This window comes from Berghia stephanieae, chromosome 8 (assembly GCF_034508935.2).
Source record: "Berghia stephanieae isolate SIO BIC M18660-M18661 chromosome 8, UCSD_Bste_1.3, whole genome shotgun sequence".
Classification (NCBI taxonomy): Eukaryota; Metazoa; Mollusca; class Gastropoda; order Nudibranchia; family Aeolidiidae; genus Berghia; species Berghia stephanieae.
Window position 1 is genome coordinate 44834000 of NC_088367.1, and position 20828 is coordinate 44854827.

Below are 20828 nucleotides of genomic sequence, written 5' to 3' on the forward strand. Positions count from 1 at the left end.
TAATACCACCAATACGTACAATAATAATAATAATAATAATAATAATAATAATAATAATATAATAATAATAATAATAATAATAATAATAATAATAATAATAATAATAATAATAATAATAATAACAAATGATAATAATAACAATAATAATACGAGTATTACCATCATCATTACTACCACCACCAACATAATTACGTTTCCAATCAGTTTTTCTCGTTTTTTAAAATTTGATACCTATAATAGACGAAAATTCCGGTGATTTTGTTAAAGGGTAGTTAAAATATCTACGATTTTATTAACCCTGAAAACTACGATTTTTATTTTCCTATTTCAAGTAGGCAGGTCTGCTATTAAGTATGAGTTCCATAGTCAAAAAAAAAAAGACAAACAACAACAAAGTTTATTTAATCTTAGGCTTTCGCCAATAATTCATACAATACAATTAAGACAAAATATTGCTACCAATCTCTCCTCGTGCATTCGTTAGACGATAACAATAACGACCGTGTTATCTTTACTCCTTACCCAACCAACCCCGAGCTTCCCGCCTCTTCATCATGAACTATCTTATGTATGTATTAGCTTTAGGACGGGCAAGTACGGAATCTGCCCACCCTTCCTTTAAACGTATCTATTTCCTCTTAGAATTCAACTGTCTATTTTCTCAGAAGAGTATTTCTCGTATACTAATTCAATTGTTGAGAAAACCAAAATGGTGGTTGTATTTTATATATTTATTTAGTCGTGACCTTTGAATAAAAGTGTTTTGTTTTATTAGAGGAAATGCAATAGAAAATTACATTGTTTTGCAAAATTATTTAGTATGGCAATAAAAATACAGCGGTAATTACTTTAAGAATTTGAAGAAAAAAAAAAGAACAAATTAATTTGTTAAAAAAAAAAAAAAAATCAAATAAGAAAACAATTTAAATAAATGAGTTTTGAGAAGCACTAAAGAAAACGAGAAAAAAATAAATTTAAATGGTTAAACAAATATATAAAAACAACACAAGTTAATACTAAATTGATATATTAGTAAATTAATAAATTAAATTCAATACTGGAATCTTCCCAATGTCATTACATCAATGGCACCAGCACAAGTAAGGCAATAAATTAGAAAAAGTACGTTTGCCAAAATCTGCATTTAGTTTATAAGGTGGGCTCATTTGAATTAGCCCGACCTAGTACTAGAGAGGCCAGACAGCAAACTCGGAGTTCAGCGTCAGGCGACGTGACGATGGGATGACGATGTGGGCGGAGTGGAGTGGTTGGGGAGAGGGGGGGGGGGTTGATAAAAAAAAGAACAGGAGCGTATCCTGGTTTATGCATTACGGGGTGCATGGTGATTCTCAATCTATCAAAAATACACACAAATTGATTTCAGTACGAAGTATCAAGTTTAAGTACTAACTTTTGAAATTATCTAATTTAAATTAGATTATTTCGGACCTGGTAATACAGCATATAACTTGAAAAAACAGGCTGGTATTTGCCCACCCTGCCCATTATTACCAGCCGTCCCTGAATACGGGATACCTTGCGCCGGCTTTTCAATGTTTTCCATTCAAGTGACTGGGGGATGACGTGACACAACCTGGGTCTCTGAATTTGCACCCGTTTGCGAATTTGCAGCTGCTCTTTGTACTTTTTCAATCTTGTCTATGTCCTTTTTCTGTGAAGGGTCCCAGACGGCACTGGCATATTCTAATATTGGCCTGATAAGTGTTGTGTATGCCTGGGCTTTAATTCTTCCTGGGCATTGGCTTATGAAACCCCTGCATCCTGCTTGCCTTTGCTGTGATATGTTCTTAATGGGTTTGCCACTTTGTCTCCTAAATGAGACGGATCCAGAGACAAGATATATTAATTGTACACAATAAAAACATGAAGATATAATCCAAGTCTCAAATGTTGTCCATAAACTCAATGTTGAGCATCTTTATCACCCCAACACGGTACCGTTTAGAGGCGGTGGGTCACACGTTTAGATTTTCTCGGAGTCCCTTTTTAAGTACTGATTACTTATCATGCTAGTTGATATTGCTAGTATCCACTAGTACCCATTACCGGCTTCCATTTTTCTTCCTTCGGTTTGTGGAGATTGGGAGAACCAAGGGAAGTCACTGTTGTGCTCCACAATGTTCAACGTAAACAAACTTATCTCTGCTTCCCTTTTCTAGTGCGTGTGTTTGTGTACAAACCCATCAACATCTCAATCTAGGTCTAGATGATAACGATACAACATGTTTCATGATCACGAACAATCATATCCAGAATGACTTGAATCGCCTGCCTCATTATTCGGGGACATTATAATTTTTGCCAAACATACTTTGTAACAGTAACGGTGACCATCTCTAACTTTAACACTGTTCACTGTTAGTAACTAACAGTGTTAGTAACCGCTGTGATTATCCCCAGACAGGTGTCTGGGGATAACCAAAATTCGTTATCCCCAGACACCTGCCTGGGAATAACCAACATTCGTTATCCCCAGACATATATTTGAAACTTCGCTCCTTTAAACAATTATCCACATTCCAGAATATGGAATGTTTCCAAATGCACATAGAAATAATAATAATAAAACACATAAAAACATAAAATTAACCAACCAACATTAAATCAGTTGTTACTACATATACTATACACAATATGCGTCGACTTCGAAGTGGGTGTCATGGCCGAATGGATTAGTCGTCTTCCCTGGAACTTTTACCAGAATCGACGTTGTGGGTTCGAATCCTGGTTCCGCCACTTTTTTTTTTTTTTTTTTTTTGTGCGAGTTTATTCTTTTCCCCTTTTTGTTTGGCCTTTTGTTCCGTTTCTGAGCATGAATTTCTAAAAATTGTTTTTATTAAAAATATTAATGTTTTTTTTTCTCCTCTATCTCTAGAAAGGAACCAAGAGAGAGATGGAGAGAGAGTGAGAGAGAGTTTTAAAAAAAGAATTAAGGAAAGTTAATAAAAAATCTATAAAAACATAAAATCAACCAACATTAAATCAGTTGTTCTACACAATATGCGTCGACTTCGAAGTGGGTGTAATGGCCGAATGGTTAAGTCGTCTGCCCTGGAAGTTTTACCAGAATCGACGTTGCGGGTTCAAATCCTGGTTCCGCCACTAGTTTTTTTTCTTTTTTACATTCCGTCTTCTTTTTACAGAACGGTGCAAGGGATAAATGTCCCATCCATCCTCCCCCCCCCCCCACCTCTTTTTTTTTTAAACGCTCTACTCTCTCTCTCTCTCTCTCTCTCTCTTCTCTCTCTCTCTCTCTCTCTCTCTCTTAGTTCCTTTCTAGTTTCTAGCAAATTGTCATATTTGTCCCCACTCCGATCTCAAAAAGTGAATAAAAAGGATAAATAATTAAAAAGCAAACAAACAGAAATATTCAGAGAGCGACCAAATGGTTAGATAGAGGAGAGAAAAAACAAACAATATTTTTTTTTTTAATAAAAACAATTTTAAGAAATTCATGCTCAGAAACGGAACAAAAGGTCAAACAAAAAGGAGAAAAGAATAGACTTGCACAAAAAAAAAGGTGGAGGGGGGAGGATGGATGGGACATTTTTTTAAAAAGACGGAATTTAAAAAAAAAAAACAATTTAAAAAAGTGGCGGAACCAGGATTCGAACCCACAACATCGATTCTGGTAAAAGTTCCAGGGCAGACGACTAAACCATTCGGCCATGACACCCACTTCGAAGTCGACGCATATTGTGTATATGTAGTAACAACTGATTTAATGTTGGTTAATTTTATGTTTTTATAGATATTTTATTAACTTTCCTTATTTCTATGTGCATTCGGAAACATTCCATATTCTGGAATGTGGATAATTGTTTAAAAGAGCGGAGTTGCAAATATGTGTCTGGGGATAAAGAAATTTGGTTATCCCCAGACAGGTGTCTGGGGATAACGAATTTTCATTATCCCCAGACAGGTGTTTTCTATATAAGCTTTTACATTCATTTTTGTTGTTTGCTTTCCAATCTTTGCAAGATTGTCAAGCTATTTTGCTTATTAGACTTTTGAAGCAGTTTCGCAATTCTTTTCTATTTCTTCCCAAGTCAAATTCATCAAGCTTTTGAAAATGGACAAAACTGTTGGTGTTGCCAGTTTGAGCCATTGGCATGATTTAGTGAAGCTGAAGGTGAAGAGGGCAGTCGTCTTTTGTGACAATAAATTAGCCCATGTTCTTCATTGGATTGGTGGGATGGCAGCTCTCCTCGATGCTGGAGCTGAGGATGTCAGGGAATTTTCTTCCTTCGAGGTATGTCAATAAGCCCACCTAATAGGTACAACAGAGTTGCCATACTCTTACAAAATGAAATTCTCTCCCCCCGTCCCCCCGTATTTTGAGTCGAAAAAACTTAAGATGAAGTTCTCATGCAATTTTTTATGCAGACAAATGGTCACATGACAACATCCCACCAAAATCTAATTTTAGCAAACTGGGCCAAAATTCATCATTTTTAATGTCACTCAGGGTCATTTTATTGGTGGGGGGGGGGGGGCATTCTCATGTATTACACTCATAATAATGTGAAGTTGAATGTAAGCTTCAATTTAATTACAAAAACAGATCAAATGAACGTTTCGGGTTTCCCCTTTACCAACAAAACAGGATGATTGAAACACCACAGATGAATGAGATGATGAGGTAGTGGCGTAGTTAAGTCATCTTAACTACGCCACTACCACATTATTATTTATTTCTTCGAGCTTCGAGCAGCAACATTTACACTACCCTGTATTACACTCATTATTCTTAACTTGTTCATTCACAGAGTGGACAAGCAGATCAAAAGAAAGGCGTGTTCCTAGTCCATGGTCCTTTAGAAGACGTAGCAGAACAGATCCTACAAGACATTATAACACAGAGTCACTTCCAGTATGTCATTGTGCTGACTACCGCTCATCCTTTACTGCATTCAAAGATAACGGCTGCTAGCATCGAAAATGGGGCAGCTTTTGAAGATTTTGAAGAACAACTTCTGGAGTGGATGGGAAACATGGTAAGGATATAAATCCAGAAAAAGTTTGGAGCAGGCACTTATACTATACCAAATATGATGAGAAATAAAGATTATGGAGAAGTGCCAGTTTAAAACAGAGAATAAAATTATCTTGATGTCAGGGAGCCAAATCCAGGATCCAATAGATATGACATCCAGGTCTGGCTGAGAGAAAGAGTGGTGTCTGAAATTCCTGTGAGCCAAATTTTAAGTCGGCGTCTCTGCTCTTTATTGCATAAGAAGCATCTATGACTAGAAAAGGACGATATCCATTAATTTTAATACAAGGACATGTATCATACTGAACCACACTCCATTCACTGTTGGACCATTTTTCTTTCAAGACAAATTTAGACAAATTAATCAAAACAAAATCGCATTACAATTGTTGGACTTTATTCATTTGCAAGAAACGTATTTAACAAAGGAATACATTTAAAAATTGAAATTAAATTCGCTTTGGTTTATCTCAGGAAGAGACTGATATAATAAGATTGAATTTAAAGTTTGAAATAAGTTCTTTGGTATATCTGCAGGGGGATGATAAGATTAGATTTGATTTAAAGTTTGCTTGCTGTTGTACATAAAGATATTGGTGGATAGTGGGGGGGGGGGGGGGGGGAGGGGTGGATATTGTGACATAACTTTGATCATTGCTACCAGCTAATGATAATGTACAGAATAATGGAAATGATTCCTTTTCCACAGAACTACACTTCAGAGGTCCAACAAGTCAATCTTTTTAGCTGCGAAGTGTCCCCTGGTTTCTTCATCACGCCAGCATTTTCAGAGTTATTCCCCTTGCTCCCATCAGATTTACAACAAATAAACTATCAGCACGGGGTTAAGTACACTAAGGTGAGATTGAGGATTAAATTCAAGCCTTTTTGTTTTTTTTTGTTTTTTTTGTTTTCGGGTTGTTTTTTGCTATTATTTGTTTATTACAGTTAAATTTTGCTCTCTTGCTTTGATGTAGTGGTGCCAATCTTGCATAAAAAACGCGTATTCTTACACAATTTCGTTCATTGTACATATTTTGCTGAGGATTGTACACACTATTAAATTTATGTGTTTCTTGACCCAGAAATTCATGGATGGAGTTCAATTTAATATTATCTGGCTGGATCATATCAGATTTGTACATGGATTCTGAAGGTCGATACAATTTATATAGTTTTTAAGGAGTAATTTTATTCATTAATTTAAATATCGACTATGATATTGCTAGTATGGTCTAATTGGCCATCTTCAGATTTAGAGATACTTATAGTATTTGAATGATTGTAAGCAATTTTTTTCAAAATCTTAATCATTTTGGCTCTCCATATTACATATTTTCATGGGCTAGGCTTGGCAACACTGCTTAATGTTGTTGTTTTTTGTTTTGTTTTTTAATATAGATTGTTAAAAGTGCTGAATTCTGCTAAAATTAACTACTAGAGACATCAAAATCAAAAAAGAAAGAGACTGACTTTTGAGACTAAAGTCTCCATCATAGAAGAAGTGGAGAAGAATCATGCAATGAGATATGTCAATGCTTTAATATGAAGTTCAGCACCGTGTACACTATTTGAAGAATTATCGATAGGTCAAAATAAGATTGTGTGGTTCTTTCCCCTGAAAATCAGTTATAACGAGAGCTCTGGAATCACGAGAATTTATGCTTGGAACGGAGGTTCTCATTATAAGAGAGATGGAGCTGATTTGTTAAAGGAAAAAAAATTGATTAATTTCAATTTTAGAATGAATCGGTATAGTCTTTTTTTTTTCTTCTTTTTCCTCCAACATGTTAAGGATGCAAAAAATTGTGACAGTTTGAATGATGTTGAAATCACAAATCTCCCAGAGGACCTTGAAATTCAAATCAGGGTAAGAAGCCTTTTTTGAAAAATAATAACCATTAGCATCGTCATCATTATTATTGTCATTGTCAGTATAAACATCGCAATCATCACAACCACCATCGTCATTATGCAGTGCTGATGTTTTTCCTCAGATCCGCGGAAATCCGCTATTTTGGAGTCAGAGGAGGAATTTCCCCCTTTTAAAAATTATATTTCCTCCTATTAATGTACTGGCAGTGAGGGACTTGATGTGTGGTCTAACAAATAGGTGTAATTTCCCTCTTTCCAGAAGTTTGCTATCAATGATGTTTGATTTTCTCAATTGCACTAAAAGTTGGAGTTACTGCGATAAAACTGGGGCTTAAAGGCAATCTTTCAAAAAAATTTCTCCTTTTTCACCCTTTGTCACCATCAGCTTTGAATATGGTTAATTTAATTATTGCTGTCACCATCATCATCATTATCATCACGATGACCATTTCAACTTCTATCATTATCCTTTCTACCTCAAGCTGTTCTCAACATCCCTGGATGGTCTCCTCCAGTCAATGAATGTCAAAGAGGACATCTACTCCATCGGATGTCTCAGCCGAATCATTGCCACCGACCTCGACAGTTTTCCCCCAGCTAAAGCCAGGCGGAAGACAGCCCAGTCCAGAATGTCGTTACTTCTGGTCGATCGCAGTCTTGACCTTGCTTCTGTAGTCACTAGACAATCAGATGTGCTCCTGGACAAGATCTTCAACACACTGCCTTCACTGAATGATAATGACACTGATAGACTAATAGACATGAGGGACTTGTGCCACTGCTACAAGTAGGTAGCCATAAACAAAATTGAATATAAAAGCTTCAAAAAAGAACAAAATACCAAATACGGAACATTTCGGGCTCAAAAGCCCTTTTTCAGCCTACAACAAAAGTTAATGAATACATAAATACATTACATTTACGTTACCAAATTTGAAATTCTATGTAAATGCATTATGCATTACTGTCTATAATCAAAAGTTGCAATATCCAAATTTTCAGCCTTTATTTAAAAGAACAGAGCGACAAATTAAGAGTAGGCATTGGTGTAAGATAAAGATCTGAAAAATTGTGTACAAAACATTGCCGGATAAAGCAAAAAAGGAAAAATCCAGGCAGGTGAGGAAGGCTGATGTTTTGGGATGGTTTTATTTCTTGTATTTTTTTTTCTTGCTTTGGCTGGCGCTGTTTCATACACTCTTTTTTATTTCTTTATTTAAATGAAATGTCACCAATGTAAACTGTTCCAGATCATATGCAGTCTCCTTCAGTTTGTAAACATATTAATGAGGAGAAAAATAACTGATATATTTACAAGTTTGTTTTTTCTGAATAACTTTTTATTTATTAATATATATATTTTTTTTTTTTTTTTTTTTTTTTTTTTTTTTTTTTTAAAGGGTTTTACGGCGCTTGCAACACATTAAGGTCATATCAGCGCCAGTAAAAAGGAAGAAAATGGGATAGTTAAAAGTTCTAGAATTACAATTAAAGCACCCAAGAAAAAGTAAGACAAAGGGGAATTGAGAACAAATAGGGATCAGATGTAGATTCCAAGAGCATACCACCAATGTACTTAGTTTGAGACACCTATAAGTCTCATCCGGACACAAGCACAAAATCCAACAAAGAGGAACACACTCAAATGCTTACATTATACATTCAAAATAATAATAATAATACATAACAGAGAGATGATTTACAAGGAAAAAAATATCATCTCCCAAAACAATAACTATGCATTTGACTGTTTCCCTCCCAGCTAGGACTCCGGCCAGTGCCAGGACAAAACCAAGTAATCTCATTCCGAGACAAAGACAGAAAGCATGTTGGATAACAGATATAAGGGGATAGAAGACACAGTATGTACCTCCCTGCCCGCTATGGGAGGTCAGGATCCCCACCCAGTTTTATTTTGTAAAACTGAATCAAATGGGTAGATATACAAATTTAGCCAAAGCCCCTTCACACCCCCCCCCCCCCCCCCAATTGCCTCCATAAAAAATACCAACATTATCATATATATCATTTCCTCTTCTTCTTCTTCAAATAAACCAACTGACTCAGTCAGACTAAATATTTACTGTCGATTTGCTTATCTAAGAAAAGAATCTGAATGAGTGGCAGGTCTACTAAAAGTTATCTTTAATTCCATCTCTTTATTTTAAATTCGTCATTGCATTTGTGGACAATTTGATTGAAGATAATCGACATTTATACTTTTTTTTTTCTTTTTGGATATAAATTCCATTTCAGCACCAAATCTAGTCGCAGTGTTATCTTACCAGGCTGTCTGGCTCCTCTTAATGTGAAAGACTCTCCAAGTCACCTGACAGCTACGATCATGAAGAAACATAAGGTTGGTTGGTACAGTGGTGCTTTAAGTTTAACGGCATCAAAAATAACTAGAGATGTGGTTCTTTCCCTTGAAAATCGGTTATAACGAGAGTTCGGGAATCACTGGAATTTATGCTTGGAACGGAGGTTCTCGTTATAACCGGGCTCCACTGTATTTTTGATGATGATGATGATGATGAACTTAGGCTGAAGGCAGATGACAATGACCGTGTTGATGGTGAGGTGTTTGGCTTGAAGGCTCATCGATACGTCTTCTCACCAAAGTCAAGCAATATTCAGCTTGGTTATTGGCGGGATGGATGACAGTGGAAAATTTTGGTCCCAAAGTTGTGTCCTTGGGTAAGGCATTTTACACAATTTCTACTACACCCAACAGGAGAACCTGGCTATAGGCTGTGATGAATATTGTCATAGTGTTACAAATAGGATACCTAGCAGACAACTGGTACTGTATGAAATAGAAATATGATTCCATATGGCCTGCTGGGGGAATAAATGAAACATTGTGCAGCTCATTGAGTATGGTAAATCCGTGGAAATGGTCTATAAACATGTTCATATTTTTATTTTTATTTTGAGTAGTTCTGATGATGGAGATGATGAATGATTATGACATGGCAATCAACAAGAAAATTTTCTTTCTCTCAGAGTAGTATGCACTTCATTCAGATAATATGTCTTTTTTTTTCTTTTTAAAAAATTAAAGCTGTGACATATTGATAGTTGATTTATTCACTTTCTTTTCCTTTCATGTCGTTTGCTATATTATTATTATTATTATTATTATTATTATTATTATTATTATTATTATTATTATTATTATCATCTTCATCATCATCATCATTATTATTATTATATATAATATATATATTATATCGGGGGTGAAGTGGCCGAGTGGCCAAGGCATTGCACTGTAACCTGGAAGGTCCCGGGTTTGAGCCCCGTATCAGGCACTTTTGTTTTTTTCCTTGAGCAAGATTATTAACCCCCCAATTTGCTCACTTGGACAACATTGGTGATTCCTGTTGACATCAGACATCTTGTTTGATGAATTATCTATATTCCTTCATGGAAGGCCGACGAGATCTTATGATGTCGTGGCGGAAGGGCATAATTTTTATAAAATATATAATATGTTTTATAATTTTTATTTTTATTATTACCATAGGAAGCCCTCATGGACATAAATCGTCGACTTGTCGAGACAGCGACATCAGAGAAACTCCCCTTGGACATGTCTCGCCGACCCAGCCGGGTCACAGCTGATCTCTTGGACACCACACTTGCTTTATTTAAGTAAATATTGGCTTCATAAATGTTGGTTTTCACTGACATGCACTTATTATTTGCAGGTCTGATAGCCAAACCCAATTATAGGTTTGATTTAACATTGTAATGGATAATGTCTGGGTGGGGTTCCTGACCTCCCATAGTGGGCAGGGAGGCACTTACTGTATCTTCTATCCCCCCTTTATCTTTTTTCCAACATGCTTTCTGTCTTTGTCTTGGGATGAAATTACTTGGGTTTTGTCCTTGCACTGGCCAGATACCCTGGCTGGGAGGGAAACAGTCAAATGTATAGTTAGTTTTGGAAGATGATATTATTTTCCTTGTAAATTATCTCTCTGTTATGCACTGTATTATGTTTATTTACATATTATATATGATTTGTAAACATTTGAGTGTATTCCTCTTAGTGGGGACCTGTGCTTGTCTATGGATGAGACGTTTAGGTGATCCCAAACTAAGTACTTTGATAGCTCTTGGAATCTATATCTGTTTCCTATTTGAAGCAATTCCCCTTTGTCTTACTTTTTTTGGGTGCTTTAATTGTAATTCCAGAACTTTTTACTATCCCATTTTCTTCCTTTTTATATAACCATTTGAAGCCAAAGAAATGAAACTCATTCTTCTCGATGACAGCATTATTTTTAACTCAATTCTTAAAAGTTTAATTTTTTTTAATCATTAAGAGTTCATTTTGATACAATTCTGTTTTTAGGCAGTTGATCACATATTACAGACCTTCCTACTGTTCAGAAAAATTCATAAAAATACGAAATTTTGCCTCCAATTTCAGCACTTTAAGAGCATCTCTTGGTCAATGAAAGTTGATGACGACAGAATACATAATTTTAAGGATTTTGAAGTCTCATTTAATCCTTGTGAAGTTAAATTGTTGATTTTTGCTGTGAACTATAGCAACGCAGGTTTTATCTGTCCAAAACAAATACGAATTTTAAGATTATCAGATATGCAGGTCTGCATTTTAGATACCTAGATTTTTCCCTTCAAAATATTCTGGTTTGTGTTAGTAATGCTCTCTTTGAATGTCCATGGGAATTATTTTGATTTTCTTTTCTTTTAGAGGCAAATACGCTCTCATTCAAAAGCATTTGAATACACTTCAAGTGTCTATGGCAACAAGCCAAACACTGAAGCACTCGTCTACACTCCACCATGACAGCGTCATTGCTAAGGAGAAAAATATGCTGCAAGCCATTGCAGATACGGAGGGTGGCGGTGGGGAGGAGGAGGAGGAAGAAGAGAGTGCTTACCCATCAGCCTTTTCTTTGATGTCAAAGTTGCTGGTCACCGAATTAGAGAAAGAAAGAGAAAAAAGGTATTTTTAACCCTTTAATATCAAGGTTTTCTGGTTATATATGTAGACCTAATAATAGGATCCAGTGGTCATGACGTCCTACCCTCTTTCTGCTGTTTTTTTTTTTTTGTTTTTTATTGTTGCTGTTTTGTTTTTGTTTTATTTTTATTTATTTTTTTTTATTCATTTATTTATTTTATTTTATTTTTTTTTTGGGGGGGGGGGGTTGCAACAAATTTGTACTTAGCCAGCTTGGGATATTCTGTGGGTAACTAATTTGTCTTTAGAGGCATATGTATTTGAGAGTTGACAAGGAAGGGCTGGATATTTGCATTGAGATAAAATAGGATGTCAGCTCATATGTTTATCGTTTTTTCTCCACCTAACGTGTTCAATTGCGCTTTACAAGAAAGACACCGTTGACATGAGAAATTTTCTTCTCTTTTCCATTTTACTTTACAAGGGAGTTTACTCTAGATGATGTCCTCCATCTACTAGTCTATATTTACTCAGTGACGGATGGTAGCAGTGAGAATCCAGAGGAAGTCAAATCGTTACAAGACCATCTAGTGGAGGCGATTGTTAAAGACAGAGACTGTTTACCACCCATCATGAAAGCTATTGGTAAGTGATAAGGTTATGTGGCCTAGTGGTATGGCACTCGCCTTCGGATCTCAAGATCCTGGGTTAGACTCCTGAGTGGTATAGGTGAGTTCTTGTGAAAGACTCTTTACTCATATTCTCTCACTGCACTCAGGTGTAAAATGAGTACTTGGCTGTTAACAGCATTGGCTATGTCGGGAAAAAAATGTAATATCGCCCAACAGGCATCATGTCTCGACCTATATGTTAAATGTTGCTGTTGGCTAGGGAACCTTTATAAAGCGCTTTGAGCACATTTATGGGATATTGCGCTATATAAAAGCTCAAGTTGGGTTTGTTTTTGTTTTTTGGGTTTTTTTTTTTTGGGGGGAGGGGGGGGGGGGGGGTTGTATGCGTTTGAGTTTTCAAGTCTGTTTGTGAAACAGTGTAAGATGGTAGGGTGAGCATAATCATAGACAAAATTCATTGGCTTTTTACAAAGTAAGCACACACTTTTTCTGTGGTTTAAAAAACAATGTATGCACAGTATACGGGAGCCCAGATAGCTCAGTTTGTAGAGCACTCTCCCCACAATCAAAGGGGGAGGTATTTATCAATAATCAAACTTTAGACCTTTGGTTGCCAGACAACATTTATATTATCAGTCAGTTTATTTTTAATCCGAAAAATTCCCTTACTTAATGGTAAGCTGTAAGGGAAAATGTTTGCCACTTCTGCCCGCAATTGATCATTGTAGCCGTCACAGAAAATTATGTGTAACATTTATTGTTTATAGTCTGTTAGAGAGAATTTGGTGAGAAACAATTACCTTTCCGGCTGCTGAAACAGTGACAAGTATCAAGTTATATTCAAGGTTATTTACTTTTAGGCTTTCGCCAATAATGGAAAGAAAAAAAAAGAAAAAGATGGCAACATACACGAAAGAGGAAGAAAATGGTAATTGAAACAAACAAAACATGTTGGTAATACTAATAATAGTGGTTTTAAAAAGATGATACCAGTAATAACAAATAAAATTTACAACTATGGCTATAACAATACCTACAATAATGATAAGAAGAAGAAGATGATGATGATGATGATGATGATGAAGACGAAGAAGAAGAAGAATAACACAACAGCAGTAATAGTAGTTAGCATCCTTCTGTCTCAAGAAATGATTGTCTGCGCCCTGTATGACTTTGGTCTCATCAGTCTTGTTGAGAGCAGCGATGAGTATGACTCAGCAGATCGATCCTTGCATGGTAGTCTCTACCAGCAGTAATAATAGTAATAGTAATAATAATAAAAGTAGATAATTTGTTGGGTTTTTTTTTTTGTAAATGAAGACGTCATTCACTCCACATACTTTTTATTACAGTTGGAGACAAGGTGACAGAGTCCATTCTAACCGACCAGATTGAGAATATGTGGGAAAAGTTGGACAGTTTGTTGGAACTCAGACGGGAGTTGAAGGAATTTGGGTATGTGAGATATAAATTTTGGACAGTTACTTTATTTTTAGCTCGGTTAGGTTTGTTTTTTGGTGGGTTTTTTTGGAGAAAAAGAGTTAAACATAGTTTAAGAGTTTATCACAGACGACGTAGGCTGAAGCTGACATGAAAGAATATATAAGACCAATAATGACTGAATGAATTATAATAATGATGATAATAATAATAATAGATAATAATAATAATAATAATAATAATAATAATAATAATAATAATAATAATAGTAATAATAATAATAATAATAATAATAATAGTAATAATAATAATAATAGTAATAATAACAATAATAATAATAGTAATAGTAATAATAATAATAACAATAATAATACTAATATTAATAACGATAATAATAATAATAATAATAATAATAATAATAATAATAGTAACGATTATGATGGTGATGATAATACAGGGCTGTTAAATTGCTTCTCACCAAAACAAGTAAATTTTCACTTTAAATTGCAATCTCTCCCAAGTAGTTTAGATCAAGAACAAGCAGTTAATTTCAAATTTATTTTGAAATGAGGATTCATTTTATTTTTTTAATTTCCAAGATTTAATTTTTTTTATCTTTCCTTGTCTATATAGGAACTTGTTGGACCCCGGTGGTGCAATGAGCCCTGCATCTGTTAAACCATTGTTGAAACAAATAATGGAGAAAATTGTTGACCCAGGAAAACCAGAACTGCCAGATATAGAATGCAAGTCAGGCGGTCTGAAAGATTTACTCAAGTCTGGGTTTGGGTACGTAGCATGCATGCAATTCTGACTTTTCTTTTTCTTTTTTTCTTTTATATTTTTTTTTTTCATCTGTGATCCTAAACAAAAACCTCACAACACTTGGACAAAGCATTAGTCTCATAACGGCAGGGAACCTTGAAAATCTGAGAACCCTAGCAGAGAACCGGCAATATTGGAGACACCTCACACAGGAAATACTGGAAACAGCCAAGGCGACCCGATCTTTCGGTCGAGACGCGAAAGGCATCTAAGTCAAGTAAGATGACAGTTGTCCATTAATGGCATTTTTAACCCTTTAATAGCAATAATGAATTTCTATCAAATCATAATTTCTCCCATTATACATTAGGTTGTAATGTAGAGGCTTTTTTCACCAACAGAAAAGTAGCAACAGTGTGTGGCATAGACCTCATCGATACTCAAGAAAATCACATTGAGCTGGGGTTCTTTGGTAGTAAGGGTAATATCTGTCAGGATAGACTAAAGTGAAATAGTACCGTTAAAGGGTTAAAAAAAACTTTTTTTCATCCAATGGGTCTCTATAAAAAAAAAAACACACACAAATGATGCCTGTTGTTTTAATGAAAACCAGTGTGAAAAAATGTTACGCTTTAATAAATAACTAACAACATTATTTTTGACGTTTTGAGTTTCCCCTTTATCAACAGCAATTATTCTAATATAGGTAAGAGAAATAGAACAAATAGATAGTGGTAAGAAAAAGTAGAACATTAAAAAAAATTGATAAATAAAGGTGCAATATTTTGTGTTTACTTCATCTATATCAAGATGTCAAGATGATGCAGTGCTATATTTAAATGGAAATGTTGACAAGTCTTTTTAGCTCATATTTTAATGTACCTTGCAATAGACCGATATCTTGTCAAAACAGAAACAAAAGAAACTAAGTACAATCCTTCTGCAGATCATACTTATTTACCTAGTAACTGCCTTTTACACTCACTGGTGCACAAGGGCAATAATGAAGGATCATCTCCACTTGTTTCTGTCTCAGTCTCAGGCCAGTTGAAGCTGGACTTGTTCTACTTTATGATCTCCTCTTCCACTGTCCTTCACCATGTCTGCTTTGGCCTGCTTCCCTTTCAAGTATCCAGCAAAGAGCAAGCAATCTGTGGTTTTGCATAGTCCTATTTTTGAAGAACATACTTAATTCACCTCCATCTCCATCTAGTGCAGCAATGTGATCTAGTGCTATGACACTCGTCTTCGGATTGGAAGGTTCAGGTTCGAGTCCTGCTTCGAGCTGCGCATAGTTTAGTCCTTGGTAAAAGTTCTTTACTCACATTTTCTCACTGTACTCAGGTGTTAAACTGAGAACCTAGCTGTTAACAGTGTTGTCTCTGTCTGAAAAAAAGTAATATCGCCTAACAGGCGTCATGTGTCGTCCTACATGATAAGTGTTGCTGTTGGTTAGAGACCCCCTATTAAGCATTTTGAGCATGTTTACTCAAGTGTTTTGTTGGGTTTTTTTGTTTTTTTTTGTTGTTTTTTTTTATTTTTGCTTTTAGTCAACAGCTTTAGATCAAATGATGTGTAAATGATCTTTTCATTTACTGTTAACTCTTCGACTTTCTGTCATTGAAGTTAAGATGATTTTTAGTCTTGTCCAAATCATTAAAGTTTGCATTTTTTTTTTTAATTTTCTTTCACTTCCAGATTTTTCAAAAGTTCAGCAAAGCCTCGTCCTGGTGATGCCCCATTATTGATGGTAATGGTGATTGGAGGAGTCACTGGGTCAGAGGTCAGAATGATCAAGGATATAGTCAACAGTGCCAAGCCTGGTTTTGAGGTCAGTCCGGATTTTGAATTTGATAATTACTTCTCAAAAGACTCTGAATTGAATATTTTATCCAGAAATGGGCCGTGTAAATGGTTTTCATTACTTGATATGGTCATTAATTTCTATAGCTTTTTAATATAGAAATGTTTTTAATTTTTTAATATATTAACCTTGGAGAGGGGGATGGGGGGTATCTTAAACTTAAAAGAAATATTGCATAACCAAAGTGCATCGTTGCAAAGGGAGGAAGTTTCATCCTGTGAAATAAATATCGGAAAAGGTGTATATATTTATCTTACACCAGCTCCTGCTCCTTAATTTGTCATCTTGTGAAAGGAGAGAAAAAAAAAAATGATATGCGGAAAGCATGTGTCACATAACCTGGGACCCCTTGAGGATAGCCTCCCAGCTGACCTGGCTGAAAACGGTTGCCAACGTGCATTTACTTGGTTGCTAGAGCTCACATCGTGACTTTTTAATCTATGTATTTTTTTTAGTATTACGTGCAGTGTTTTAATAAGTTTAAAATGTATACCCTATAAACTGTGGAATGATCCTCGACAATATTGAAGGTTTCCACAAGAAGATGTTGCAAGATGTTGGTACATTGACACCATCATCTGATGACACATCAGGACATGAATATAGTTGTTTTTACTGCAGATAAAAATCATAGTCCATGGGCATGATTATATTTTCAGGGTACAAGATGATTATTTTATTTCTTTAATTGTCTTCTTTCTCTTTTCTCTATTTCCAATCACACACGCTAATTCCAGTCATGTTCAGAAGTCAGATGTTTTTAGTAGCTGTTCCCCTGTGTCTATTGTTTGGTATAACGAACAAAACCCCTCAAAAAAACAATGAAATTTTATGTAATGCAATATGCACTTTACATGCTCAAAGCACCTTGTGAGAAGAGTGTGTTAAATTGAAGTTCTCTCCCTTTGGATTGTCAGAATAACGAGTAAATGTGGGAAAGATTGGATTAAATGAGTAAATCAGAGTTATTACTGGACCGTGTTCAATAATGGTCGTAGATTTAACGGATTTGGTTTTATTTTTAAAAGCAACTAAAGGCTGACTATGTCATCTTATAGATATAATATCCATCATCCATCAGACAATGGAGTAATGCTCTGTAATGTAATATGATGATAAATCAAGGATTCAGCCTCAGTTTCATACATGGGGTTTCAGATTTTTTTTATCACAATACTCATATTATTAATGTCATTTCCTCACTTTTTACCACACTACTCGTATTATTAATGTCATTTCCTCACTTTTTACCACACTACACATATTATTATAAATGTCATTTCCTCACTTTTTACCACAATACTCATATTATTAATGTTATTTCCTCACTTTTTACCACACTACTCATATTATTATAAATGTCATTTCCTCACTTTTTACCACAATACTCATATTATTAATGTCATTTCCTCACTTTTTACCACACTACTCATATCATTATTAATGTTATTTCCTCACTTTTTACCTCACTACTCATATTATTATTAATGTTATTTCCTCACTTTTTACCACACTACTCATATTATTATTAATGTTATCTCCTCACTTTTTACCACACTACTCATATTATTATTAATGTTATTTCCTCACTATTTACCACACTACTCATATTATTATTAATGTTATTTCCTCACTTTTTACCACACTACTCATATTATTATTAATGTTATTTCCTCACTTTTTTTCTTTTCCATGGTTTTAGGTCATTGTGGGTGGGACTAGAATCAACGACACAGAATCAACTCTCAAATCTTTTCTAGTGAATGACAACATCAACATCAACACTGATAGATAATATAGAATATAGATATTAGGAATGTATGTGTGGGTTCGTTTTGTTTTGATTTGTTTTGTATTTTCGGGAGGGGGGAGGGGAGTGTTGGGATTTTTTTTTTGTTTTGTGCTGTTGGGTTTTGTTTGTTTGTTTTTGTTTTGTTTTTGTTGTTGTTGGGTTTTTTTTGAGATTTTAATAAAGCAATAAACAAATTTATAGATTAGTTAAGTGAGTAATTCATAAACTACCTTTATTCATCCATGAGAAAATTTGCTCTTCAAATTTGAAAATCAAGAATTAATAAATAAATGCCTTAGCTTATTCTGTGACTGGTGCTCCTAGGAGTTGCTCACAACTGTGACTTCCTTTGCGACGTTTTTGGGTCGTTGCTTCAACTGTGTGTGATGCCAATAAATCCAAGTTCTTGTTTATAGAATATTCCAAAAGTTATATACAAGTTTTTATGATATAATATGTCAAAAAGGCTTTATCTAGGTTGAATTAAAATTGCAGTTTTTGCATTGGATTGGGCAATATTATGAATAAATTCTTATCACTCTTACAGGTTAAGTAAATGTGAAATGATATTGATTACCTCTTAGAATGTTCAAAATGAATGAAAATTGAACAAATGTGGTTTTTTTTTGCTTGCCCAATCATATGAATCAGAGAGTTAATGCAACAGAAAGCGGGATCTCTTTTGTGCAATAGAATTTCACTTTTGTATGTCTTTACCCACGACTGTATACGGACAAATTAATAATGTTCACTTTTTGGATTCACTTGGGGTGGTCTTGAATCTTCGTAAAGACACTGGGGCTCTTTTTTTTTTTTACATCATGTCGGTCTACAAAGATCCACATTCGTGTTTTAGTTGTTTTACCGACTGACTTTATACTGGGGATGCTGCCTTGTGAGATATGTAATTTAATTCATATTGAAAATGGCATTAATTATTCTTTGAGAGACAAATAGCTACAAATGTGATTTATAATATAATATAATATTAAAAATCTTATAGATACCCATTCGTTTGGTCTACTTTGTTAATTTGTTCTTAAGTATATATCTATATGCAAATGAAATGTGTCCCACTTTGAAAATATCAAAGTGTTCCAATCCAATCCAATCCAATATTTTACGATGGACGAGACGTTCCTGTCCAACTATGCAAATGTTAATTACAGTTCCAAAGTGTGTAATATTAATATTAAGACCATGGGCCACGTAAACTATTAACATAAATGTGGGAGGGTTTATCTCAAAGTAAAAGATACTGGGGATAAGCTGTGCTAGATAAAAATCTGGAAAGGTGTGTTCAACACAATGCCAAACAAAGCAGACAAATAATAATACCAAAACAAACCAAAAAAAGGAGAATCAGCCAGTCAGCTCAAGATGGCAGGAATCAAGCTTAAAAACCTGGTACATTGTGACCCCTGGCTGGTGTGTTTGTTTTCACTATACGCAATTCCCACATTTCCCTGTTACTATTGACTTACAATTTTTATTTTTATTTGGGCCACACCAGAATGTAACAGAAAAAATATTGATCTTTTATATATATATATATATATATATATATATATATTATATATATATATATATATATATATATATATATATATATATAGCGCAATATCCACTAAACGTGCTCAAAGCGCTTTACAAGGGTCCCTGACCAACAGCAACATTTAACATGTAGGACGGGACATGACACCTGTTAGGCGATATTACAATTTTTTGGACAGAAACAACGGCCAGGTACTCATTTTACACCTAAGTATGGTGAGGAATGTGAGTAAAGAGTCTTTTCCAAGGACTCAACTATGCGCTGAGAAAGGCTTGAACCCAGGACCTTCTGATCCGAAAGCGAGTGTCATACCACTAGACCACATAGCCGCTTTCTTGCTTTGTCTTGTACTGTTTCATATTTACCTTCAGACTTCAGATCTTTCACTTATGGTGCATGGGCCAGTGGGCGAAACCCTCCCCCCCTGGGGGAGTTTTCGCCACATGGTTTTTCTGAAACAGCACTATATCTTGAGTATTAATCCGGGTGTTACCGTTTTTTCAAGTGTCATTTACGAGAGTTACGGCCCTTGAAAGGTCATTAGGTGCAATTTTTTGTGAAATCGTTTTTGTGCATAAAATGGTTGTTTATTACCTTAAAATTGTTTCACATACAATCAATAATGGAATTTTATTGTAATTTCTCATTTTTTGCCTCATGTCATAAAATATTTTACAAAGCCATATAGCGTTTTTAAATCTTTGATAGCCATTTTCTCTATAATTTGAAAAAAAATCTATTACAGTGTACTTGTTTCCCTTCAGGATGAATAAACAAGAGGGATTTTGCACTAGCACAATTCAGGCATGCTTCAGGGACATATAACACAAATTAATCCGGGTGTTACAGTTTTTTCAAGTATCATTTACAGGAGTTATGGCCCTTGAAAGGTCATCGGGTGCAATTTTTCGTGAACTCATTTTTGTGAATAAAATGATTGTTTATCACC

General features: G+C 34.9%; 1 protein-coding gene across 8 annotated transcripts; it reads left to right on the forward strand.

The window, feature by feature from the left end:
* The first annotated feature begins 2101 nt into the window (after nt 1–2101).
* LOC144978748 (sec1 family domain-containing protein 2-like) lies at nt 2102–19336 on the forward strand. 8 transcript variants are annotated; one of them, XM_078925191.1, is made up of 14 exons: nt 2102–2147; nt 4071–4273; nt 4791–5018; nt 5727–5876; nt 6813–6887; nt 7375–7679; nt 9149–9251; nt 10419–10546; nt 11619–11873; nt 12316–12476; nt 13816–13918; nt 14537–14692; nt 16367–16499; nt 18235–19336. In XM_078925191.1, the coding sequence occupies exons 2-14, from the start codon at nt 4094–4096 to the stop codon at nt 18325–18327; spliced, it is 2070 nt and encodes a 689-aa protein (XP_078781317.1). In that variant the 5' UTR covers nt 2102–2147; nt 4071–4093; the 3' UTR covers nt 18328–19336. The 8 variants fall into 8 exon arrangements, with proteins under 8 accessions (XP_078781317.1, XP_078781315.1, XP_078781311.1 ...); XM_078925189.1 differs by having other exon boundaries at nt 2115–2179; XM_078925185.1 differs by having other exon boundaries at nt 2138–2394.
* Nucleotides 19337–20828: the final 1492 nt, after the last annotated feature.